Source organism: Lasioglossum baleicum, unplaced genomic scaffold (assembly GCF_051020765.1).
Source record: "Lasioglossum baleicum unplaced genomic scaffold, iyLasBale1 scaffold0021, whole genome shotgun sequence".
In the NCBI taxonomy this organism is placed as follows: Eukaryota; Metazoa; Arthropoda; class Insecta; order Hymenoptera; family Halictidae; genus Lasioglossum; species Lasioglossum baleicum.
Window position 1 is genome coordinate 3,314,563 of NW_027469081.1, and position 27,000 is coordinate 3,341,562.

General features: G+C 44.0%; 1 protein-coding gene across 1 annotated transcript in view; it reads right to left on the bottom strand.

Moving 5' to 3' along the window:
- Window positions 1-26,188, bottom strand: part of Hh (hedgehog signaling protein) — an 86,069-nt gene extending 59,881 nt beyond the window's left edge. The window contains exon 1 of the mRNA XM_076444962.1: window positions 18,637-26,188. Within this exon, the coding sequence (XP_076301077.1) occupies window positions 18,637-19,017 (381 nt within the window). The 5' untranslated portion in view covers window positions 19,018-26,188. The remainder of the gene's footprint in view (window positions 1-18,636) is intronic.
- Between the last annotated feature and the right edge of the window lie 812 nt (window positions 26,189-27,000).

A 27,000-nucleotide genomic window follows, 5' to 3' on the forward strand; every position in this document is an offset into this window, starting at 1 on the left:
ACCGGGCCGTTCCGATCGAATTACCCGCGGGACCGTGATTCCACCTGGAGCGCCCGGTGGCTTTCGGGACATGATTTTTGCGGAATCGTCGGCCGCACGCCCGCCGAACGCCATTTTAACTCCCTCCGGCGATTTGTTGCAGAAATTTCGAGCGGATCATTCGCTCAATGAATTTATCCCGCGATTTACCAGACGATTGTGTTGAATTTAGAAGAAGAAAGTTTCGTATTTATCGAATTCCTGTATTGACAACAATGAAAATAAACTACTTAATGTTACACCACTGTCTCTGAAATTTTTCTCTTTAAAATGTACCTCGTACATAAGAAATAGAATGATTCTACTATCCCACACGAGGAACGATCGGTTCAATTTCAGTTTGTTTATAAAAACGTTGTTCGTTTGTTCATGGGATCCCACACTGATTCTATTTAGTACATAATCTAATACTTTACAAGCATTGAACCTGTAATTTCATATGTATAAATTGAATATCAATTATTAATATATCGCGCAACAGATTTCCAGGTCGGGCCACGTTGTATGAAGATCGCATAATGCAAATGATTCTGCGCGTACCTGTACAGCTACGTGTAATACGCATACTCGGGACAGCGCACTGTACCCCCGAGCCATAATGCATTGCAACAGATAGGACATTGTGTTACTGTAAGGGCCGTTGCTGCGGCGAGTAGAGCTGCCGTCTGCACAATGCACAATAGGCTTGTACCATGAATTATACAGTTATTTGTTTATTTATTAACCGTGGTGCCGCGGTCTCTAGCTTGGAAAAGTATGATTTCAAAGCGTTAATCTTCATAGATCGTAATTTCATGTTTTAATTTCCCGTGATTATGGGCACAAATATACTTATTCTAGTCGGTTCCACGACAGAGATAGACCCGGAGCACTTTTTCGAACTGTTCAATTGCCTCTAGCTTGGAAAAGTATGATTTCGAATCGTAATTTCATGAAATTTTATTATATATTCAATATTATTTGAGGAAGTAATATTATTTATAGAAATTTTATATAGAATCTATAATATTGTTCTAAAATAGCATTAAAGTATTATGGAATTTTATATAATTAATATTATTTGAGAGGGCAATATTATTTATAGAAATTTTATATTGAATTTAATATTGTTCTAAAATGGTATTAAATTATTCTTCAATTTTATATATTTAATATTAGTTGAGGGGGTAATATTATTTATAGAAATTTTATATAGATTTTAATATTGTTTTAAAATAGCATTAAAGTATTATGAAATTTTATGTATATTCAATATTATTTGAGCAGATATTATTTATAGAAATTTTATATCGATTTTAATATTGTTTTAAAATAGCATTAAAGTATTATGAAATTTTATGTATATTCAATATTATTTGAGGAGATATTATTTATAGAAATTTTATATCGATTTTAATATTGTTTTAAAATAGCATTGAATTATTATTAAATTTTATATATTTAATATTATTTGAGGGGGTAATATTATTTATGTTCTATATTGATATTCATGTTAAGATCAAAATCAGCCGAATTCGGAAGTATTGGGACAATTCTGTCTATTCTGGCACCTGATTTTCTTTCCCAAACAATTCAGAATATCCTGCTCAGTTACATATCCCGCATGTATACATTTAAAACGTATAAAAAAGTAAATGTGAATTCTTAAAAAATGAAAGTACATATTATTCCGCTTTTGAAATGATCTAGCGACTTTCGAACCCGATACTACCATCCCCTAAGCGCGATCGCATTCTTCGAGCAGCCCGACGACCGTCTTCGAAGAAGCGTCGCTGTCCACAGCTGCGATCCCTGTGCATGTGTGTTCGCATTGCGCGATCGCCGGCAATTTGCAGGTGTCGAGGCGCAGAAATAAGTCAGCGACGACGTTAACGCCTAAAATTGATCGTGAACGAAAATTTCGAGGGTTTCCACGACGAGAAAAAAGGAGGAGAGGGGAAGAAAAAGAAGAAGAAGAAGAAGAAGCACCAACGACGACGACGTCCCCATAATTCGTCGGTGGATCGGCGTTATTAATAATTTTCGTGACCCTGGCATCCTGTCGGCGAAATTCCGCGGAATTTCGTTTCATCATCGTTTACCAGGCGAATTTTATAACCGGTTATTACACGCAACCGTCAAAGCTTCGATCACGAAGCCGATCCGCCGGCTTGAAACATTGTATTAAACCACCTCTCGTCCCATAAGATACACGTTGCTCTCTCTCTCTCTCTCTCTCTCTCTCTCTACCGATGGACATCCTCCGCGAATGATTTTTCCGTTCGACCACGATGATCGTCGCCGATAAACCGAAACGCGAACGACGATTTTTATGGCCGCGTATAATAGCGTTATAAATATAAATATCAATTGTGAGCCGCGCTCGCCTTACGCCTCGCCTAACTCGAGAGCAAATTGCAGAACGATCGGTGACCGTGTCCGTCGCAGAGCGAATTTGCAAGATTAACAAAGGTATGCCGCCCTCCCGCGGGCGATAATAGCAAGAAATTGATAAGTTATACGGGAGGAGAGCGTGTATCGTGGAGAAACGACGAGATGTGAACGACCAACGATCACCGTGAACGATGTACGCAGTAGACGCGAAAAAGAGAAGAACGAAGACGAACGCGAGAGAGAGAGAGAAAGAGCGAGGAGAAACAATAAGAAGGATTGAGAAAAAAAGAATGACAGGCAGGAGAAAGAGAGAGAGAGAGAGAGAGAGTACACGAGGGCCAAAGGAAGACCAGCCAGTGACGATCCTTTCCCACGTCGGTCATCGCCGACCTCAAACTGGTCATCGGATCTCCGATCGCGACGGGAGGAAGGAAGTGGTCGGGAAGATCATTTTACAACGAAGACCGTACCATATTTTGCTAAACTTTCTTCTCCGCGCGGACTACCCCATTCACGGCAACGACCTCGTCCTCGCGGAGCAGGATACCACGGATTGAGCGAATAAGAGGAACGCAGAACGCGTTTGACAAATCGTTTTCTGGACAGTTAAAACCGTGTCCGCGTTTCTTATCGCGCCTTCTTGCTCGGAATCTCGTAACGAGGCTCGGGACTCGGTTCTAATTCAATTATTCGCGTCGCACAGCGGCGAACTCGGCCGAATTCGTGGCCGAAATCTCGTATCTTCAAGTCCACGATGAATTGTTGAAATAAATAAACTTGTAACGTCCAACACTGTGTCCGCTATACATGTTTATCTATTTGTGTATTCTTATTGTGTGAATGCTTTTCTTGGTTGTCACTCTTACATTGAATTCTGTATTACGCTGAAACAAGTCTCTCGTGAGATTTTTTAAAATGAAAGGAAAGCAAACCTGCGTTTGTTTAGGGTCAGCAGACCCCGTTCGATCGAGTCCGTCGTTCCCGTGAGACAAGCAAAGGGTGTTACCGCGAGCCGTAAGCAAGGTCATAGTATTGGCTCTCTCGCGTCGACCATTTTTACGATTCAAGGTCCGGCTTAATCGCGATGAAGTCGTCCTCGGCGTCACGTATCCGAGGGTTCGACGTTAAGCGAACATCGACGAGGGGGTTTCAACGCGTCCGAACCGCGTCCGCCATAGGAACGAGCAGCGCCATGACGTTCTTTTGACCCGTTTGACCCCATGCACACTTCTCACGATGCATTATGGCGGCCGCCTCGGGGGCCCTCGGCCCTTCCTTTCATCCTTTCCCCGTTGAAACTCGGTGGACCAACCAGATTACGTCCCTCTCTCTTTCTCTCTCTCATTTTCACTTGGTTCTCTGCCCTCGTGTCGTCCCTTTTTCGTCCGTGTGTGCTTGTTCCTCTTCGTGGTCTCTTTGTCTCTCTCTCTCTTGTTCTCACCGTATTATCCCACATATAATCGAACATGCTGCGAAGAGAGCCACATCACAAGAGAGAAAGAGAAGGAGGGGGAGAACAAGGAGAGAAAGGGAAACCAAGGGGAAGAAAGAAAGGCGAAGGTACCGAAGAGGCTTTCGCTTCATGTTCCTTTGGTGTCTATACGCATCCTGGTCTGCGGTTTACACTTTAAGCGACGTGCACATCGAGATAGGCATACCTCGCACCTCTCGATCGACACGACGATGAATAACGACCAGGATTCCCGCTGGTTACTTCTCTTATAGTATTACGAATTTGTTACTTCGGAACACGCAGCCGGTGTTTCCCGCTGATATACGAGATGGTCGCGGGGACATTGTTGCCGGAGGAGCTGCATAGTTTATCCGCGATAAATCGCGAGATATTCGACCTCGCCGGCCATCAATTATTCGATAGTTTTAGCAAAGCTTGATCGACAGTGCCCGGTACCACGGTGTTCGGTTCTGGACGTTGTGTCGCGTCGCTTTGGGAATCGACGGGTACGTTGAGACAAGCTAATGTAACCACACAGTTGATTCGTAAGGATTTCGAGGATTTTTCTCGTCACTAGTTGATGCAGTGGATGTTTATGCAATTTTCTATATTCATGGAGAATCTTATTTTTAATGGGAAGTAGATCCTTAAACCAATGGCCATAAAAGGTGTTAGGTAGCGGCCATGTTTGAATAACTTAGCCCTCCATGTGACTCTTTAAAAATTAAATAGCGTTCTTTTAAACTGATTTTTACAAACGCTTTGTTCAGTATTGCAAGCGGTATTGTAAGCTAACGAACTTGGCCGTATTTTGTTTGGTCTCACAACCTTTTAAGGAACTTGGCTCCTGTTTACAGGATGTTTTTGTTGGGTAAAAATAACGCGAACCTATCCAAATTTCTAAATCAGATTTTTGTCCAAAAATGAGATGAAATCGCTAATGCCTAGCTCAGAATTCCCGACAGCCCGCTCCGTTATCAGTGGTTTCCTTATCAAACCAGATTATCCGGTATTCCGCGGATACCCGTGATTTTATGGGCCCAAGGAGCTGCATCGTCGATGGATCCTTGGATCTTAGCGTGAAACGATTTCCCCGAGCGAAAGACAAAGATGAAGGAGGCCGAGGATGAAGGAACGGGAAAGAGGCAGCGATTTGTCGCTGTAAACGTATGAACGATCGCATCGGGGTTAACGTGGCTAACCCCGAGACGTCCGGCTGTTGGAAACAAATGCCCGTGGATTTACGAGGTTATGGCTGCGAAGATCACGGCGCGCGAGAGAGAGAGAGAGAGGTTTTTTTCAAGTGAACGCTAATCCCGCGAGAGAGCATTAGTAAAACGCGGCACGGACGCGGTTAGCAATCAGTTAACCGTCGAACCAGCCAGCCACCGCGTTTTCAGGATCCTCCTTGATATTTATCGAGAATCGACTTTTCACCCGGCGACCAAGTCGACCGATCGATCACCCGCCGAAGAGAAATCGGTCCGGCTCAAGAGAATCGTTGCTCGCCGGTGGATCCGCGTTTCTCGATGCGATCTCTCAAATATGAACTTCTAGCTAGAAGCGTTTTCATCTGAGAAATGTTTCTAACAAATTTGAAACCGGTCATTTCACCAGCGTCGGTATAAAATTATCAAAAATATATGTCTCAATTTCATTTTTATCCTATCCACAATTGATTTGGGAGGGATCGTTGCTCGCCGGTGGATCCGCGTTTCTCGATGCGATCTCTCAAATATGAACTTCTAGCTAGAAGCTTTTTTATCTGAGAAATGTTTTTAACAAATTTGACTCCGGTTATTTCACGTCGGTACAACAATGTTAAAATTATCAAAAATACGTATTAATTTCTGTTTTGTTCTCTCCACAACTGATTCGGAAGTCCCAATTATGCAAAAGGGTCTAGAAGCTGGTTTATAGATCTTTTAGAACGATACAATTTCCTGAAAAAGAAATTGTCATGTAGAAAGCCATTTTTAAATGCAGAGGAATGGATGCGAGAGAAATGAGACTGGCCGGAGAGAATCATTGCTCGCCCTCGAGCGAATTTGTGTTTTTCGTTTTAGAGTGAACGGTCTACCCGATGTTCGTCGTGCTAATTGAGAGTCCCCTAATGATTCGTCGAGAATCGACGATCGTAAATCGGCTACGGTTAAGCCAGACCCATGTCGAGTGTTTCTGTACTTTTATTTCGGATTCGCCTGGGTAATATTGTTGCATGTACACGATCCTGCCAGCAAGCTGTAATTTCATATTTAACGCGGACTGTTTGCACGCTGGCGCGAGGAGTATGCGATTATATTATTAGCAACAGTTCTCTCGTGTCTCGTGAGACTGATGATTCATGGTCGCTGGCTCGTGAATTAAAATCGGCTGGTCGATTAGTCGAGGCTGTCTGCTCGCAAAATAGTTCACAAAATAAGAATTTTTTCTGAAAGGATTAATGGACTTTTTAAGTATACATGTTGCAGCAGTAATATTTTTTACCACGATCTACCAGATCGCCATGAATTTTTTATTTTTAGGAAAATGACACGTGTACATTAAAACAACAATTTCGTTTAAGAAAAAGGTCCATTCATTTTTGCGAGTTCCCAAAGATCATATGTTTTTCTTTACAGATTTTTGACTAGGCACTCGGAAACGAATGGATGAAAACGCGTGCGCCATTGGTATTCTACGCATTCGCGCACGCCATGTGTTCATCAAGAAAGAAGAAACGTTCAGTTGTATGTTAACTTGTTTATGAATGCTGCAAATTATCTTTACGAGCACTTTTAAGAGGATAGTGAAGTATCACTGGTTTTTCTGCAATCTTAATAACTCGGTGTTCCATAAACGTGATTAGTGGCAACGTTCACGTTGCTCTGTCACTTTAATGGACACTTGTACAGGCATTTTTCAAACGCGTACAATTCCTCTCGCACCTTTACGCTTCAGCCAAAGACAGAGAACTATGAAAAACGGAATAAATCCTGGAACTAACTCAATTCCATCGCGAGCCTAACGAACAACGATTTCGCGAAGGCGCCGCGAAACACGGCAGAAAATCTGCCAGAGCTGCACAAAAGGATATCGCAATGATTGACGTTGCATCGCGGTAATGAGCGTGCGGCAAACGTTTACTGTCGTACATCGTTTTCGGTGAGCATTTGTCGTGGTAGCGTTGCTCGGCAGTTACAATTCGACAACGATTTATTAATTACGTCCTCGATCCGGTGTCCGCGACAGTCGATAAATCAGTTTTGCGCAACGATGCTAGAAATGATCGAGGAAAGAAGATGAAGAAGAAAGCAAAGTATATATTCGTGCATCATCGCGCGTCGCCGGAATGGTTAACCATCGAAACGGCGCGTTGCGGCACGGCGAGAATTTATGAGGCGCGTTTCATACGACCGATTGCACGTTACAACTATTTATTTTCTGGTGCTCGATCGGCGAATAGGTTGTACCGACGCTGCTGTCCGCCGGACAATCGCGTAACGATTTATCAGCGTGGCGTAACGCATTCGCAAAAGATTTCGCGCGGTCTCGAGAGCTGCATGATAACGCTGGCTGGCTGGCTATACATATACCACCCCCGCAACTCGCGATCCTGCGTAATCTTGATCGATGCAAATTCGACGGCTGACAATACGTTCTGCACCGTTAAATGTCAGCCTGCCATGCCGCCGCCCCTGCGATTACCATTCTGCTAATCGATCTTCTAGTTCAACCCTTCGCAGATCTGAACACGTGTTTCGGAATTGATTCCGTTCGTTATTACTAGAGTTTATGCATTTTCCAATTTCCGTCGAGGAATTTTAAGAAAGTGGAACGAAATGGAATCCTATTTTTAACCGACTTCGAGAAAGCAGGAGGTTACTCAATTCGATCTGTATGTCGAATTTTGTTTCTTCGCTTTTTTTTTTCTATGTATGTTCACCGATTACGCCGAGATGGATGGACCATTATGAACATTTTTTTATTAATTACGATTTTATAACGACGCGACGTCGTTACCGTTATCGATAAAGTTACAGATAAAACGTGTGAAATAAAAAGAATTTTATAAAAAAACTTAAACCGACTTCGAAAAAACGCACTAAAAAGTATAAGATAATTTCGATTTAATTTATGTGAATACACACGAACTTAAATACAATACAATCTTTTCGGAGGCGGCGCAAAATTGAAAATTTTCCAAATGACAGATGTTGCTGATTATGATTTTATTGGAATATGGTGGGCTTGGAAATCAGTAGGTTGGAAGAGAAGATACATTAATATGTAGAAGAATTTAAGGATTTTCGTAATTTCCAGTGTCGAAAATATTCAATTTTGCGCCGCCTCCGAAAAGATTGTATTGTATTTAAGTTCGTGTGTATTCACATCAATTAAATGGAAATTATTTTATACTTTTTAGTGCGTTTTTTCGAAGTCGGTTTAATTTTTTTTTATAAAATTTTTTTATCCATGGGAACAGCATTTGTAGATCCGAAACAAATGAAAATTCTACAAAATCTTTTCGAACATTTTCATAAGCCATGAATGCTCATTTCACATGAATGAAATATTTCGTCTCTTTATGCATAGATTTTATACATTAACTTTTAATTACCCGCAGGGCCGACGCTATATTTCGCGGGGCCCAGTGCAAATTGGTGTCAGCTGAACTCTCACTCGCACAGCCATCACGCCGGCCCTGATTACTCGCAATGCAGTGTTTACAATCTGAAAACTTAAAATTTAGTGTTTCAAGCGTTAACAGAGGTGTCGACCAAACTGGCAAATATTTATTTTGCATCAAAGTACTTAGTTATTTCGTCGAATGAAAATTTATTTATCTTGGAGCGATGTAAAGTTCCATGTAATCGGTTACGTGGAAAGTGGTGTGCGAGTAATTGAAGGTAATGGGTGAAATTTCATTTGACCAACTAAATGAGAGAGTGCGGCATAAATTCCTCAGGTTTAGTGCATATAAGACAAACAACCCAATGTCATTCTTTGATCATAATTACTCGATAATATTAAACACAGTCAACCTTGAAACATTATCCGATCGTAGAACAGTTTCCGACCAGAGCTTTATCTTCAATTTAATTAATAACAATATAGATTGTCCCGCACTCCTTAGGCAAATCAATTTCTACGTACCTGAACGTGTTTTGAGAACGAGAGCGGAATTTCAAACAATGAAATCCAAATCCTCATATGGAATAAGAAATCCATTAAATCGCATTATTGCTTGCTCTAACATATTTTATAACAATATCGTACATACAGGCATTAAAACAAAATTGCGCAATACTATATGTTAATCGTACCTCTATTTGTTTAGTTTCGCACGGTCCATTTTTATGTAAATTTTAGTTAAGACTTAGGTTAAGATTTTATGTCAAGATTTTTGTCATATCTTCTTTTTGTTATATCAGTTATACTGTCAACACTGTACACATTTGTATAAAAGGACCTCGGTCCGTATATAATAATAATAATAATAATAAATATGGCATCGTGAAGGATTCTAAGCGAGCGAGGGATTCATCGATCGACGCCGTTCCTGATCGACTGAACAAAGAGACACTTGTGAGCGTCACTGATCGCCCTCTTCTCCACTTACGCTCATGCGAAACGTCTGAAACGCGTGCACCCGACGCCGATAACTCACCGGGTTTCGAATTCAGCGACGTTCACCTTGACTTTTGTTCGGTATCGTCTCTCGATCCTTCGACGGGGACGATAACGTTGCCAACGAGACGGCACGATCGTCGTTCGCAGGTCTCCGCAGGGTCAGAAAACGTATCGCATGGCGCCACGTGCGCTTATCGGGTTACCCTGTTGGTCATTGCCCGTCATCGGGCACCTGTTTACAACTTACCGCGATACTACTCAGCTACAGAGCTTCGATTTGCTCCCGTGTGCTATTCCTTATCGCGCGGCCACCGTCTTGATGATCCAAGTCGCCGAGTCGATCATTCGATGTCACACTGTACACGAGATTATTCGATGGAGAAGAGGCTGGGGAATTTTTTCAGAACTCGAGTGACCAAAATAATATTTTTTTTTCTCTGCGATCACTTTCTCGAAGATGATCGTACAACATGTCTTTCATTTTGTCAGCTCGGAATGTCCGAAAATTCTTTGCGTCATTCAGGAAATAATAAATCGAGACGAGGAAATAAAATTTTGCGGAAAGCTCGATCGCCGAGATCGTCGGAGAAAAATGTGTAACTGTGTGGGCCGCAGGTGTTCGCGCGCGCATCGAAAGTAAATCTTAATTAGCGCGAGTCGGGCAATTAATTCGTCAGCGCGCGACGGATCGATGTAATTGATAGATGACGTCGTGTACATCGGATATCAATCGATCACCGGGCGCGCGATCGTTTCATTTATCACTCAGCGGATCGACGGGTGAATTTTCTCACGTTAAAAAACGATCGGCGCCGGGTTCGCCGGAGCGGAAGATCGGTTTCTCGACGACAGGTCCGATCGATATCGAGAAATCGTTGGATCCCCGAGAGGCTCGTCATCGTTTGCTCGGCACGAACGAGTTCGAAGAGGAGAGAGGGGACAAGAAGCACGGCCATTAGGTTTATTTGCCGTAATTGGGGGAGCTTTAACGCGGCAAACCAAACACTGGTTATAGCCGCCATAAACCTACCCACAATCACTTAGAGGTGGCGCGCGGTACGCGCTTTTTCCTGTATTTAATTCGCGCGACCTGGTCCGATTACGGGGACAAACCAAGGAGGAAAGGACGGATGGGCCGAACCAGAGCTCCCGGCAATTTCCTCGAGCCTGCCCTCTTCCGTTCGCCCTTCGTTTCTTGCGAGGTCTTGCGACGACGCTCGAATGCGTTTCTAATAATTAGAGATGGGATCAAAGTACCTCGCAAACAGGTTCGAACCTTGATTGATGGAATTCGAACTCTCTATAAGTACTTCGAAAGAAAAAATAGTACTCCCAAGTATACTCGAACCTCTGCCAGACAGTTTCGAACCCTTTACAAGTACTGTGGTAAACGCAAATAATACTTGCAAGTATACCCGAATCTTGGTTTCGAACAGTTTCGAAACTTTCGAAATTTTTATGAATATCCTTACGAATTTCCGTATTCTTGCACGCTCCGTGGCAACGTAAGACTGTTCCGGCGCGGCGCACTATGGGCCAAACCGACGAAATCTGTGTCAAAATCAAAGAACTTTCGATAGAAATGAGATAGAGCGATGAAATTTTTTTAAAATGAATGCTGAAACTTTGCAGAATATGAAATAATTATGGAGATTGTGGTACGAACGTTTTTAACCTTGAGAAAATTCGTTGAACTTGCACAATTTCAAGAAAATTGTGGTTTTTTCAATACCACGCGCGGAAAAATTTTTTTTTTAACATGCGACACATCATTTCCCGTAGATTTTTTCACGCTGATTCCAAATCTGGTTTCAAAATTTGTATACGACCTCAGGATTTGGCAGGAAATCGATTTTCGTGAACACAACTTATGAAATCATTTTTTCGTTGAAATGAATTGGTAACCCACTAGTTTGAAGGAATATTGTATTCTCATATATAAAACACATTAAAAATAATCATAATGAAGTATTTGAACGTATTTTGAAACCAGATTTGAAATTAGTGTGAAAAAATCTACGGGAAATGATGTGACGCATGTTAAAAAAAAAATTTTTCCGCGCGTGGTATTGAAAAAACCAGAATTTTCTTGAAATTGTGCAAGTTTAACGAATTTTCTCAAGGTTAAAAAACATTCGTACCATAATCTCCATAATTATTTCATATTCTGCAAAGTTTCAGCTTTAATTTTAAAAAATTTCATCGCTCTATCTCATTTCTATCGAAAGTTCTTTGATTTCGACACAGATTTCGTCGTTTTGGCCCATAGTGCGGCGTCTGTTTACTTCTTTTTTATAAACACGCTGTGGAGATGAGAGAGAAAACGGGGTCTCATAATTTTACATGCTTCTACCGATGATTGTAGTTTGGAATGTACTTTGCGACAAAAACTCTGATATATTTTATCAAACATTATCTAGGTGATGTCGAGAACAATCATTCGTATGTGTTAACTGCATTATTGGATCCACGATTCAAAACATTAGCTTTTTCTAAAGATGAATCTATCCCTCGAGCACGGGATGCCTTGACTGATATAGCCACTAATTACATTAATAATGATAATTCATCTACAACATGTGATAGTTCACAGACGCAGATGTCCGAAAATCGGCACAATAGCGAAATATCAATTTGGCCATCCTTTGACAATGAAATAGCAATTAGAAATAATACGAAACCTATCTGATCGTCTGCTGTGTTAGAAGTGGAAAATTATCTAAAATCACAATATTTAGAACGCAAAGTAGACCCGTTATTATTTTGGCATGAAAATTCAATCAAGCACCCCATTTTATCAAAAATTGCACGTGACTATCTTTGTATAATGGCCACTTCTGTACCTTCAGAAAGAGTTTTCTCAAAAGCAGGAAATATCACGGATAAAAAAAGAAATAGGATAAAACCAAGTATTATAAATGAAATATTATTCTTACATAGTTACGAATTTAATAAAGAAAGTGCTTAAAACCTACTATGCAGTTTTGAGTTCCAAGATTCGAGTACTACTTGTGAAAGTTTCGATTACTTTCAACATCGAAGTACTTATAAGTATTTTTTCGAAACTTGTAAGTACTCATTCCGAGGTTCGATAACTACTTGTATACAATCAATACTTTTCAAGTATAATCATTGAAACTTTTATTGCTTTTAAGTAGTAATCGAAACCCATGAAATGAAACTTGGTTATCGAACTTGACTCGGTTTCGTGAGTACATATTGAACTTGCTCCCATCCCTACTAATAATTAAGCAATCCGCTGTGTTCCGTTAATATCCTTTATCATTTATCAGGGTTCGCCGCGTCATATCAGTATCCTATTCCAATACGATTGTTGGTCCCGCAGTCAATGGATTCAATTAGCCACTACACGTTTGTTTGAACCGTAGTTGCGGCGCCGCAATGCAATATTTACCGCAATTCCGGTACCTTAGGTTGTCCGCCGTGTCTGAACGAGCCCTTAACGAACTTCTTAATATTTATGTTCTTCATGCTATTCCGTGTGCATCAGAAAAACAGGAGTGCCAATCACTCGCTTTTCGAAACGGTCTTCCGTCAGCGTTAACGTATGCCCGACGCCATTCAGGAAACGCCCTCTTCTGTTCGTTAATAAAAGTAATTCGCGGACGGTGTTTAAATTGCAAATACCTAACGATTCGACGGGCGTAAATCAACCGGCGAAATACTTTTCGAGCGTTCGATCTCCGAGAGGAACGCGCGTATGAGAAAGAGAGAGAGAGGGTTTTTGCTCGGCGCGCGAGAGTCGAAAGTTGCAAGAACGGTGCGCGGCGTTATTCGTTGTACTTAAATTTGTCAGTGAGCCCCGGCTAATTGGCCGTGGTACCGTCGCTTTACGATCGCGAGGAAGAACCGTATCCTCGTCTGACACGAGATTCATGCCCGCAAAACACGGCGTTAACGAGCGCGCCGGCAAGTCAGCGACGGATCCTTTCGCTCTCGAGCTTTTCGGAGACATCGACGCCTGCAGAGGCGATGCGCCACGAAACGCCGCGTCGCGTCGTGTCGCGCCGACGACGATCTGGATACCGTCACTGTCGCTCGCGGAGTCTCAGTTTTACTCCTACATACACGCGAGAATATATTTATTGTAAAACGGACACGCGCGCTCGAACCTTGTGAATTTACAGAAGAACATTTATGTTGTTTCTATTCACATGTCTTCGCTGATGGTTATTGTACATTGCAAGTCTGACTCGAGATTATAAGGCAAATTAAATATGCATCCGAAGCATTTAGAATTTGTATACATATTTTAAAAGCATTTAGAAACACCTACTGTGATTAATAGACAGTGGATGCATTTATGGTATATTCAAAATACAAAAAATAACATTAACATCTCTACTCCATGAGGAATTTTCTAGTTGATTCGTTGAATTTGTTCTTCATTCTAGATTTTATAAAATAAGCCTTTTAACAATCCACAATTTCTATAGTTGTTTCAATCGATCGCGGATTGCAGAAGAGTATTGGTTAACTGCGATTCATTCACATCTGCTAAACAAACAGGAAGTACCACTATGCGAACAACGTAAAACACCGATCACCATAATACACTTACTACTAGAATGCGCAACCTAAGTGTGGATTTATAGTGGAGCTGCGAAAAGAAACCAGCATTCGTGACAACATTTCGACTAATGAAAACGTACATATGTATTTTCTTTGTTTTTCTTTTTTTTTCACCGCACAGCTCACCTCGCTGCTCGACTATAAATCCACCCTAACTCTAATCTACCCTAACCTTCTCCAGTTCCGACAGATAACCGATCTGTATAAAATGATACGACAGACAACCATCAACCAAGCCTAAACTGTACCTCATTGCTAGTGACCACTGCCGTTAAAGCAATATGTTAAATAAGCAGGTAAAAAATTATTAAAATAGAAGTTGTAATTTAAAACAGCAACAACATTAGTAGAATCTAAAGATACTGTTATATTATTTTCAACCTGTTGAACATATCGAGAAAGAAAATACAATTACATGTCACTTCAGTTTGTCGCAATTCCGGTGGACAATTTTTATTTTGCATAAAAATCCGTTGTCTAGTAATGACACATGGAAGCAATGCCATCTCTGCAGGAAAAACGAAACACAGTAAGAATGGAATCCCGCTGAAAATTCCAATACTGTGAATGGTACTCGGCCATTCACATTTACAGAATAGAATATCCTCGGAGATTCTCGCACAAAATTTGACGACCTTCTAAACGAGAACACTTCCGGTTTACTTTATTTTTTAACCACCATCCCGACGCTCTCAGTCTACTCACACGTTTACACGCGAGCATTCTGGCCACGTTTAAAAATAGTCTCGCTTCTTCAGCAAACAGGACGAAGAAGAACTATTTAAGAACCCCGAGATTATTTCTCAGCAGAGACTAACAGCGTTTACGGCCACCATAAATTTTGCCTGAACGACGCGTTCCTCGAACGCTGCTCAATCGAATCGATGAGAGAGATAAGCGGAACAGTCGCAGATTCCGCGTTCAGAATTTACTTAGCTCGCTGCGGGCGACCTTTATTCGTGCGGAAACGGCAAATCTTGGGATAATATTTGAACGAGTGAAACCCAGGGCGATAGATTCGGCGCCGGCTCAACGTCCATCCTCGTAGGACCCCGTCTCGGCGAGACAGTGGGTCCCCGGGTTTGCGAAACACGAGTAAACACGAGGCTTGCCGGCTGGCTGAGTTCGGGCACGAACACCATTTCCAATAGTCAACAATAAATAATACCATTCAAGTACTAAACTTCTACTTGCAATCATGAGACTATTTAAATCTAAATTCAACTTTCAATTACAGTGACAGTCTTGTTGAAACGAACAAAAGTGTTCCGAATGGTTTTTATTTGAAATGTACCCAGGACTGGTCGGGGATGGTTTACGAGCGGAAACCGCCGCGGTTTCGAAGCGGTTTCGAAGCGGATCGACGCGGCGCGGCGCCGCGCGCGCAGCCCTTTTGTTCGCCGCGTCTCACGAACGTGGGACTTACAAATTGGAATACAACGGGCCCGGAGTTAGGAGAATCGTTTCACGCTTCGCGGAGGCGCCAAGTGGAAGGCAAACACCGATAAAAACTGCATGAATAAAGCACTAATGGACGCTCTATGGACAGGGAATAAACATCGGGGAGTACATTGAACGACTATAGACTGGTACAGGTGGCGAGACGACAGACGATCGTTGTTTTCCCTCCTTTTATCCACGAGAAAATGCTCTCTAATCTCTCGATTTGACGATCAACAACTCCACGCGGACTTATTGCACTCTTGCGGGATAGTCCCGTTGACGTAATCGCAATTTCCGGATTGACGTAATCGATTTCTAGACATTCGGCCGACAAAAATGTTTTCTTCTTCGTCAAATTTTCCATAGTTCGATGATAGTTCGATTGAATTCGTGCGGCATGTTCTCTTAGGAAATCATTCTACACCGCCGGACAAATTTTTTACAAGCGAAATTCTTTCCGTAAAAATCCGGATACAGACATTCTCCGTGCGACAGTGGAAAAAGTTGGACATTGGGCATACTTTCGAGAGTAATTATCTTCTTCGTCAGTCATTTATCTAGGTTGCGACAGTTTCTATAATCACCCTGTCAGCGTGTCAAAGGAACTCGCGCGAACCGGGTACGAGAGTGATGTAACATGCTGTTAAATGTCATTATCAATTAAATGTACTACGTGACTGAATGAGCAGATCACGTTCAAATAAACGTAGCCATACGAGAAAAAACACAAATTTTCTTTTCTACGACATGTTCGGGGATTAAGACGTTCTAATACGTGTCGGAAGCTTAGAAAGCAGTGTAACAATCGTTGTCACATCGGTACGAAGTAAAAGTTTGATCAGGTTCGGGGTATGGGGGGGGGGGGCTGGAACGAATGATCGTCAGCCGAGAACAGTTTCCCATGAAATCCTACGACGCGTGTTCCGGTTTCAAGTATCGATCCCGGCGTTGTTCAGTAGCGATCGAGGTTGTTATCGAGGTTCGGATAGCATTTCGCGTGAATCACCTGGCCGACGTTTAACGACATCCAGTAGCTAATTTGTCATACGGCCGCGGAGCACGGTGACACGCGTTGAAGTAATAACACGCGTCGCTGCAGTTAACGCGCGCCGTCAGACTGCGCTTTAAACGTGAAACGCAATCAATCTCCTTAGAATCGAGGATCCTACGCGCGGCCACCATATCCTAACATTCTAATTCGTCGGGTTTCGAGTGAAAATATCATTGGTCGAGATAACAACCGTCGTAGATCTATTTCAGGCGATTGACAGCTGTTTTCGTAAACGATACTGGCCGCGAACGGTGGCGCCAATAAACGCCGGAGACGATAAACGGTATGTTAAACGATAAAGTCGACGAGTTAATCCTTTTATCGGTCAGAGATCGCGAATCGCCGCTGGTCACCGATCAAACAGACGCTGGACGATTCGCTCGCGCCTGCTGTCCATCGATTGTTATTACTAGACTGCGGATTTGATGGGTACATACGGGATTTAGTTTTAAAAATCCCACAGAGAGCGTGGAAATAAAATACACCTCGAACGCAGGGCAAAGATCTAGCAGATTAAGATTGGTCCAGCGGCACCACCCACAATTTTTATCGATATTGTGTGGAAAACAATGGTTTTAGGTTGAAAGATAACCCCTGGAATCTTAAGTCGCTAACTCTTCGTATAAAGATGATATGAGGGTAAATATCCTTAACTGTATCACTTTTTCCAAGATCGAATAAATCTATGTATAATATGATTCTCATTTATCAATAAATTCGGAAAGATAAGAACAGAATGTAATACGATATGCGTCGCGTTTAAAAAGAAATAATTGATCAAGAAGAGACTTAATATCCTGATAAGAATGATTAATTCTGTCGTAAGAAACGTAATAATAATGACGTAATTTCATTTGTTTTTCAATATTTAACTATGCTCCACCAATCCGACCATCTTGAAACTTTTTTTTATATGTTAGACAAGCGACAGAACATTGTTCTTGAATCTTTTGGAAGTGGTCACTCGAAGGGTTGCTTGCAATTCCCTCCCATAAAAAATTAAACGATTTTTTTCTACCCTTAATAATTCGATCACAATGGTGATAAAAAATGTATGATATGAAGGAGGCGAGTTCGAGTATTTTCATTCTTGTTTTATCTGAATATCTTAATTAACAAACCAGAAAAAAATGATACAGTTAAGGGTATTTACCCTCATATCATCCTTGTACGAAGGGTTGGTGACTTGAAATTTTAGGGGATTATCTTTCAACCTAAAACCATTGTTTTCCACACAATATCAAATAAAAATTGTGGGTGGGGCCGCTGGATCTTAGTCTGCGAGGATTACATTTTGATTTGATGATAAGATTAACAATTAATTCTTGAAAAGGTTATTGTTATTGCACCGCAATAGAGATTTCAATCGACGTGTGTACACGTCGATCGTAGTGAACTGGTTAAAACAGTGGACACGTTAAAAATATTTAAGGTTCATGTGCTCTACAATCAATGCCAACATTGTTTATTTTGCATAAAGATCCGCAATCTAGTTATTACAGTTTCGAAACGTATCGAACCGGTTGTGTATTTACCCAGACGAAGGACCACACTCCGAACACGTTCGATCTCTATTCCCTAGCGTTCGTAATCGCAACGCGCATGAATCATTGCTACTATTATCGGAATCGTAAAGGTCACTGACTGCAATCTTTCGTTGGACGATTCCTCCGCGGAGGAACACGGCGAACTAATTGTAAGATCTACGGATACCGTCGCATCGGGCTAAAGCAAGCTAGAGCGACTACGAAACCCCGTGTCATAATGATTCACCGTCGGTTCGCCAAGGACGAGTCGAACTCGTCGCTATCGCAGGTTGACACACGATATTATCAACCCGTGGAGAAAGAAAGACAGACCCCCGCGAGAAATGACGAATCCGAGCAACTGGTTATCGCAGGTCCACGTCGGTTAGCGTCGGGAAGCCATAAGTCGCCGGGAACCGTTCGTAGCGACAGCTACGAGCACATTTTTGGAAGATTACACCGTGCGAGGCAATCTTACAAGTGTGTGTCCGCGGTGGATTCGACTGGCGACGACCTACATAGAATGCGTTGTCAAAGAGATTCACCTGTGTCATGAGGCGATCGGCTCCGGTGCCTTCCTCGTCCTTGAAGATGATGTCGGTGTTGTAGTTGGGCACAAGATCCCGGAACCTGGAGTCGTGCCTAGACACACGGCCCTCGATGAGCCCGCTGGCTGGTAACGTGTTCTCGCTGACGTTTGGTACATGTTGCTTGAACACCAACGGCGTTAGTTTCCTAAGGGGTGGTCGCCTGCCACCGCCTCTGCCTGGTCCACAGGCTAGCACCAGGCCGCCGTTGTCCAGCACCGGCAGCCAGAGGCCGAGGATCAACAGGAACACCTGGAGCAGCGAAGGTGAGCTGCCTCGCCTCCTGATGACGCAGTGGTGGCTTGCCTGATGGCCGTGGCGACGATGATGCTGCACCATAATCACGCGACTCTGGCAATGTGGAGAACCCTGGTCTGTTTGGTACCAATCACTGCACGGTGATTCTCACGTGCACGTTGCTACAGCAGCATTCACCACCACCACCACCGCCACCACCGCCGCCGAAGATGATGGTGTCACGATCCTGCTCCTCCACGGTTGATAGAACGACGCGGACCAGACGAAAGAAGACGACCAGCACGAGGATTTCGCTGAAGAGCCACCACCGCCGCTGCCAATCCTTCTTCTTCTCCTCTTGCCACTGACCTCACTCACGCTTAACCATAACCAGGGCATCACACACCCCCCCAACACCGCACTCTTATCACCGTTCGGACCGTCGTCGTTGCGTCGTAGTCGATCGGCACCCGCGAGAAAGAAAAGATCACTTATCGAGACAGGGATCTAGAGACCTGTTGTGTTTCGAGTAGGTCGTCGGTAGATCGACCGTGCACGAACCGACCGGCACCGACACGTTCGCCGCACTGGAAGCAACAACAACCTCCGAAACCGGAGAGTGACCCCGATCTTGTACTATACTCTATTCCTCGATCTTATCAGAGTCGTTCGAATACACCGATAACAGATTACGCTTTATCGAACGGTCTGCTCTCGTAATCCCACCGCGCGGAAAACATCGGGGCTACGATTCTCTTCGATCCAACCCGAGAGGGATTTTGCTACATTATTAATTTCGGGGTTGCGAATCCACAAACGTATTTTTCCTCGGTTTTTTTTTCTCTGATCACTCGAGGAGAGACCGGCGCGTCGCGTCGCGGCGCGAGCTTCGAACCTTGTGTCCGCGGACCCCCGGGTTTTCGTGTGAGAGAGAGAGAGAGCGGAGAGGAGAGGTGTCACCGCGATCGGACCTGACTCACTTGACTGAACCCGATATTGCGAGCGCGGTCCGGAAGCTCCGTGGCGCACGTTTTCCGGACGAGTCAGTGGTGGGAAATGCGTGACGGGTTTCGGTGGGTACCCCTGGCGTCGTCGTTGGTTTGGCCTGCTCGGGTCCAGGGTGCCCCTCTTCCTGCCCCCACCAAGCAACGTGGCCAACGGCCGGCCTGGCGCTGGTTGCAGCTATAGCTGCTAGCCCCCGTGGGGCTCTCACGGCCTCCGGAACGTGGTGGTGGACGATCCCTACTCCCACCAGGCCGGGCCCTGCTTGGTGCACATCCTTGACGTCACCGGGCCCGACGAGACTCCATTGGTCGGGGCGGGGCGTGCGCTAGGTGAACGAAGACAGGTGTACAACGCGACTCTTCGCGGGCCTCCGCTCGTTGGTGGAAGCGAGAGGACAGCACGTGGGCGAAGGGAGAGAGGATGAAAACCTTTTAGCTTTCTCCTCGTTCGATTCGGTTTTGATCAACCTCTACCGGGCCGCGTCTCTCCTCTCTCTTTCTCTCTGTCTCGCTCGCTTCCACACGTTCCCCACGAGTCTCCTCACATCGGCTTCTTCTTTAACGTCTCCGCTGTCCTCTTCCTTTTACGTGTTCCCGACGATCCCCTCCCCAAACCTCCTTCTTCTCTCCCTCGATTGATCCCTCTTCCTCTTCGTCGTTTTCGTTGTCGTCGTTACAACGTTTTACCTTGTTGCTGTCTGTCCTCCTTCGACCGCAACATCGTTTCCTCGTTCAACTTCTACTCCGTGGATCCTTACGCCCAAGTATATCCCGGGACAAGCTTCGGTTGCGAGAAGATTCTCAATGACTGTCTACCCCCAAGCAAACCCGGCGTACCCTAGGCTGATGCTGTGCTCTGGCGTGGGGTGGGCTGACCTTGACTTCGGCAGCCGTCAAGTTTCGCTCTTCTTTACGATTTTGCTTTTTCAAGTCTCTCGTCGAGCGTGCGCGCTTCTTTGCTCGATTACCCTCTCCCCACCGACCGATTACCACTTTTATCGCATTCCTTCGCCGCGTCGGGATTTTATTAAATGTTACAATGTACACCGGAGAGAGGATATCGCCGGGACCAGCATGCAACGCGTTTCCTTCCTTTCCCATGGTGACCGGTCATCGTTGAACTTTAAAGGGCAGGCGCCGGAACCACCGGGATTTAATCGTTCCACGAATCGCTCGATCGTTCTCTCGATCCTCCGGGAAAACGTAACGACGATGGAATGCGTATACAACTGATCCCATCGGCCCGCTACAATCGCTCCGATTCTTATTTATAAGTAGCGCCGGGGTTTATCGATCCAGCATATTATCGCGGAGGCGGCGGTTCGATCGACCCGCGATAAACGTGTAGCTGATTCTGGAATATCGCCGATGATCCGTCAGAAAAGATTCCCGACACGATCGAACTTCACACGCAACTGATCAACTGATATGAGAGTCAAAGATTTCTGGAGAAACGAGGAAGGGATCAAGAGCGCGTATGCCTACCAAACGGTTCACTGATAATAAACAACTTTTGCGCGAATGTCTGGCAACGTCCCACCTACGCCGGCCACCCTCCATCATTGACATACGCCCGTTTACCGTGTATATAATGCCAGGCCTCCGGATTCCGTGAGAAATCCGATCTTAAGCAAAAGATTCCTTTCTTCTTGATAATGGGGAATTTACAACGAGTGGGATGGTTTTGATTTTTGGTGACGTGTGCGAATGGAATGAGCAAACGTTGAGTCACTTTTGTTGCGGATATATTGGGTCGTTCGGAAAGTAATTTTCGAAAGGCGTTGCTTCTAGTTGTTGTTAATAGACTGCGAACGCATTTATGCATTTATGGATTCTGAAAATGTTCGAAAAATGGTAGAATGTACAATTTCACGGAATTTAGTACGGTTCTTCTTTATTTCAGAACTACAAAGACTGCCACCATTGAAAAAAGATTAAACCGACTTCGAAAAAACGCACTAAAAAGTATGAAATAATTTCCATTTAATTGGTGTGAATACACACGAACTTAACACATTACCGACCGGTGATTATTCTAAAAATATACTAACAAGTCACCGTTAATAACGTCATCTAATAGTATTATTTAAGATTGTAATGTAAAAAAGAATTTCTATGCTTCCTTTTGGTACAGCACAATCATCGAAAATCCTATTAATAGGCTTTCGGTAGGTAAAGTGTTAAATACAATACAATCTTTTCGGAGGCGGCGCAAAAATTAAAAATTTTCCAAATGACAGATGTTGCTGATTATGATTACATTGGAATATGATGGACTTGGAAATCAGTAGGTGGGAAGAGAAGATATTATTAATATGTGAAAGCATGCAGAAGGATTTAAGGATTTTCGTAATTTCCAGTGTCGAAAATTTTCAATTTTGCACCGCCTGCGGAAAGATTGTATTGCATTTAAGTTCGTGCGTATTCACATCAATTAAATGGAAATTATTTCATACTTTTTAGTGCACTTTTTAGTGGAACGAGCAGAATTTGTAGAACACCGTCGGTCTTATTGGTTATTTGCAATAAAAACCGCAAAGAATGGAAAAATGCAAAATTTGTTTTCAAGGGACCAATCGGGAGACATACCCTACAAAATGCAGTAGGTTTCATCCTGACTGGTCCATCTATCTCGGAGTAATCGATGAAATAATTCATTTTTCGCAAATAAAATCGTAAGGAATAAAAAAATGCAACATTTTGTTTCACGGGACCACTCCGGGGACATACTCTACAAGATGTAAAAGATTTCGTTCCAATTGGTCCATCCAAAGGCACATATAGATCGAATTGAGTAACCTCCTTTTTCGAAGTCGGTTAAAAATAAGATTTTACGTGATTCCATAGAAAATTGCATAAACATCCGCTGACTAAAATAGTTAAAATTCACCGTTAAAATTTTTCTTGACCGTTATTGTTTCTCGAAGGTAACATATGTTTCAAGCACATTGTTATTCCGCCTAAATTTATACTATCTCAATCATCTCAGTCGCGTTCCAGATAATTCTGACATCGCAATAACATTACACGATTATCATCGCAAAAAAACACTGCTAAGAATCTGTTATTAATTTTTTTACTGTTAAAACATATAAATCAATACAATAGCAGCAGCTCGTATGTCATAATCGGGATTCATACGACATTTTACAATTCCCACGCGTCAATTCAATTTTTAAAATATGAATGTGCAACAATTACCAGCAGTTGTCCATTAACAAGTCTGCGTGTCGTCACCGGCGACCATAAAAATTCCACAAAATGGAAGTACATAATTCGCTTAACGAACCAAAACCCAAGAAACACAGAAATACTTATCGAAGTCCCGGAGTTTCTGAGAAAACCAACAAATCGCCAAAAAAAAGATTGCTGTTTCTCGGCCACCGGATTGGGCACGAGCCCTTAAGGAGGGTACGCGGCGAAATGGAAGAGGAACGGAAGCGTCGGTAAGGGGGCAGAACATACACATACATGTAAACGTGATCGAAGAGGGGACGATAATCGATAAGCGAAAGATTTCTCGCGTTTTAAAGCGTTCACCGTAGACGGCGACGGTGTTATACACGGGATGGCAACGCCGCCGCGCCGCGCTATTACTTGCACCTCGATAGCGGAATTTTATTTCCGCTCCGCGCCACCGCAGCTGCCACAAAAGTCAAAGTGCCTCGTAACAGGATTATGAAATGTTCCGGAGTAGCGTTCCGCGGATGTTTACAGCTCGCGAATACTCGTTATCTTTTATTGCCCACCGGCCTGTTTCAGCGATTCTGGCATCGGCATCGTTAACGAGCGACGTTTATACCTGCCATTGGTCCGTAACTCTCCCTCTTTTTGCGTACTACGCATGGACCATAATGTAACCATTGTTTCTGCGCAGGGATCGTGCCCCGTCCACGCCGAATCTTACGCCTCGGCGAGGACGATCCTGCGTCCTTCGAATCACCGAGTTTGCGCGGTGACGGAGAACCATCCTGGACAAAAATCGAAAGGAGCTTACCTCAGGCTGCCTAGAGAATTCATTTGCTGGGTTAATAGACTTCGATCTGGACACTATCAACTGAGGGCTTCCCTTTTTAAGATTAAACTTGCTGATGACACAAGTTGTCCATGTGGTTGTCTGGTACAGGATCATAATCATGTGTTATGGCAACGCCCGATCTATGACAATAATAGAGATGCTCTGATTCGCAAACTTTGCAACAAGGGCTTCTTACCACCCTATACAATAGATTCCTTTTTGTGCGGACCCTCTCTTTGTCCTCTATTTTATATTCATTCATTTCTTAAGTCTCATTGTTTATATCTTTCGAATTAGTGCTGTATTCGAAAATGTTCATTCTATTGTCTAAATCTAGTTTATAAGTTATCTATGTAATGTTAGCATGCACAGCCATGTGTATGCTGCTAATAATCCCATGTGGGGTTTTATAGCTTAATAAAAACAAAAGAAAAAAGAAAAAATCGAAAGGATTCCATCTCCGTTAGGTCAGTGGAAAAATCATTACAATTTTCGTCGAATCAATCTTTGCCTCTCTTCAACGATTAACAAGATTTCATTTGAATACTGTCTGTCCTAGATCAATGATAGACAGCGGATCTTTCGTGCGAAATAAACATTGTCAAAAATGCAACGAGCAAGGATTGCGCGAGGAAGCAAGTTTGAGCGAGAAGCTGGTGTAAATGAAGTTCGGCTAGACGGGTCGCCGGTGTATCTGGAAGGAGTGATGTGGTCCGCGGGATCGCGCGGGATCCACCATCGCGGAGTAGCTCACCTCCGGGTGTCCCTTTTTCAAAGTAACACGATCCACGGTACGGCGAGGAAGCTCGCGTCTCGGGGGTCTCGAGGAGGTAATGCCGGAGCCGGATAGAGGTCCGACTGGAGGCCCCCTCCGCGTAATGGACGGCTCAAATATTTATCATCGGCCGCGTAATTTAAGGTGCGTTTAGCAAACGGAAGACGACGCGAGGGAAAACAAACAAGTCAGGGGCGGTGTAGGATCGCCGGTAAGGTGGAGAATGGGACGTAGAAGGAGGAGGAGGGCGGAGGAGCTAAAGGGTGAGCGAGAGGTGGAGGCGGATGAGGATGAGGAGGAGGATGAGGGTACGAGGGGAAGGGGAGTAGTGTGGTAGGATAAGGTCGAGATGGAGAGAGGACAGGGAGCCTGGGGAAAAGACAGAGTAGAAACAGCGAAGGATAGAGAGACGAAGGGAGAACGCGACGAGAGAGGCAGAAGGAGTAGCTCAAAGGGGCCGCCGCGGGCCCCAGAGGGCTCTGTGAGAAGGCACAAACCCCAATAATAGCACCAGAATTTATATACCTGCACGAACTCGGTGGAACGGTCTGCGGGGCTGCGGGTCCACGGACCCAGGGACGGCTTGTTGCGATACCCGAACCAGCCGGGGTCATTCTTCGAGGATTCATTTTCTTCTGTTTCCACGAGGCCCGGACCGTGGAAACCGGTGAATCTCTCTCTCTCTCTCTCTCTCTCTCTCTCTCGCGAACGAGAGATACGAACCACTGGCAAACCGATGATCATCACACCGCTCGGTACCGAAGATCGCTAACCCCGTCGTGCGCTAACCCCTTCAGACTATCGACCGGTTTTAAAGGCTAGCTATTGAGAGGTGCGAGGTAGCGAACGCTCCGCTAGATCATTCCGAGACCGTCGATATCCGGAACCACGCGAGAAACGAGATGTATCTCGGGATCCTCGGACAAGGGACCTCGCGTCGTCTATACACCTGAGGACTGACCGGCCCTGGGCCCCATCAGCGGCAGCAGTCTAGCATCCTCTCTGCGGAGGGAAGAAAAGCCAACAACGGGGAGCGAGCGAGCGAGAGGCGCAGACACCGGATAAGACGAACAGAGACAGAGTGTAGAAGCAGCAATTCGTGGCGGGCTGGAGAGCGAACCATCCATCACCGAGGGCTCAAAGCCGTATCTTCTGGTGACCGGTGCCCGCCGCGACCGATGCTGGATGCCAAAGCACAGCCAAATATTGTGAAAGGTCCAGAAAAGGCAGGAACGTGAAATAAATTTGCTCTGCCAGCAGCGGAACGAGAGAAGAGGGAACCAGGTGCCGAGAGAGAAAAGGACGACCGCGACCATTCGTGAGAGCAAGCGAGACACTCAGGAAGGATGATACTCTTCTGGGTAGCTCGAAAGGTTGCGCCTTGTACTTGTGCGTGTCGAGGTGGAGAGAGGAAGAAGGCTCTTTAACCACTGTCGGCTCTTTGAACCCTGCTCGCCTCTCTTTCTCTATCTCTCATCCTCCTCCTCCTCCTCGCCTCCCCCCTCTTCACTCCCCCTACCCCCTTTTCTCTCTTTTCCTTGTTCCCATCTTCCTCGCGCGCACACACGTACGTACAAGCGGGAAACTGGCCGGCCTCAGAAACACAGAGCACCGCCATTTACATTTTACACGCGAAAATACGCATCGCCGACACACAGCCAATCGGCTGGCTCCGTTCGAAATGCGTTTCGCGCGCGCGTTATTTTTGCTACCGGAACGAACCAGCGTTGTCTGCTCGCAGAGACTGTCGGCACAAAAAATGAATACAGTTTTTTCTTTAATTAACGGAAGCTGCAGCGTGAGATTATCGACAGATTTTGTGGAGCACGTTTCTGCGTGAACTTCTTCGATGCACGACAGTTTTTCTAGTCGTTTCAGCGGAACAGCTATCGATTCGATTTGATAAAAAACCAAAATACAGATTCAGATTTTAGGTTCTCGAGGACAAAATCCGAATTCAACTAGGAAAGGATAGGTAATCGAGAAATGCAAATTTCAATTTTAAATAGGTAGATTTACCTATCGAGAACAATTTTATCACAAGATAAACTACCAGTGATAAAAGATCGATGAAGTAACGAGGTAAACAATTATTTCTCGATGCTTTTTCATTCAAATTGATGAGTCAACATTTACATATTCGCATGAACAAAATAAATGTGACGAAGTTTCGGGCAAATTCGCCTACGAGTCGCAGAAAAGTATAACTTATTTCTGGAAAACTCTGTGTGAAATTGACAGAAGGTTGAAAGGAATCGAACATCGAAAAACCAGTTTTTGTTTGAAAA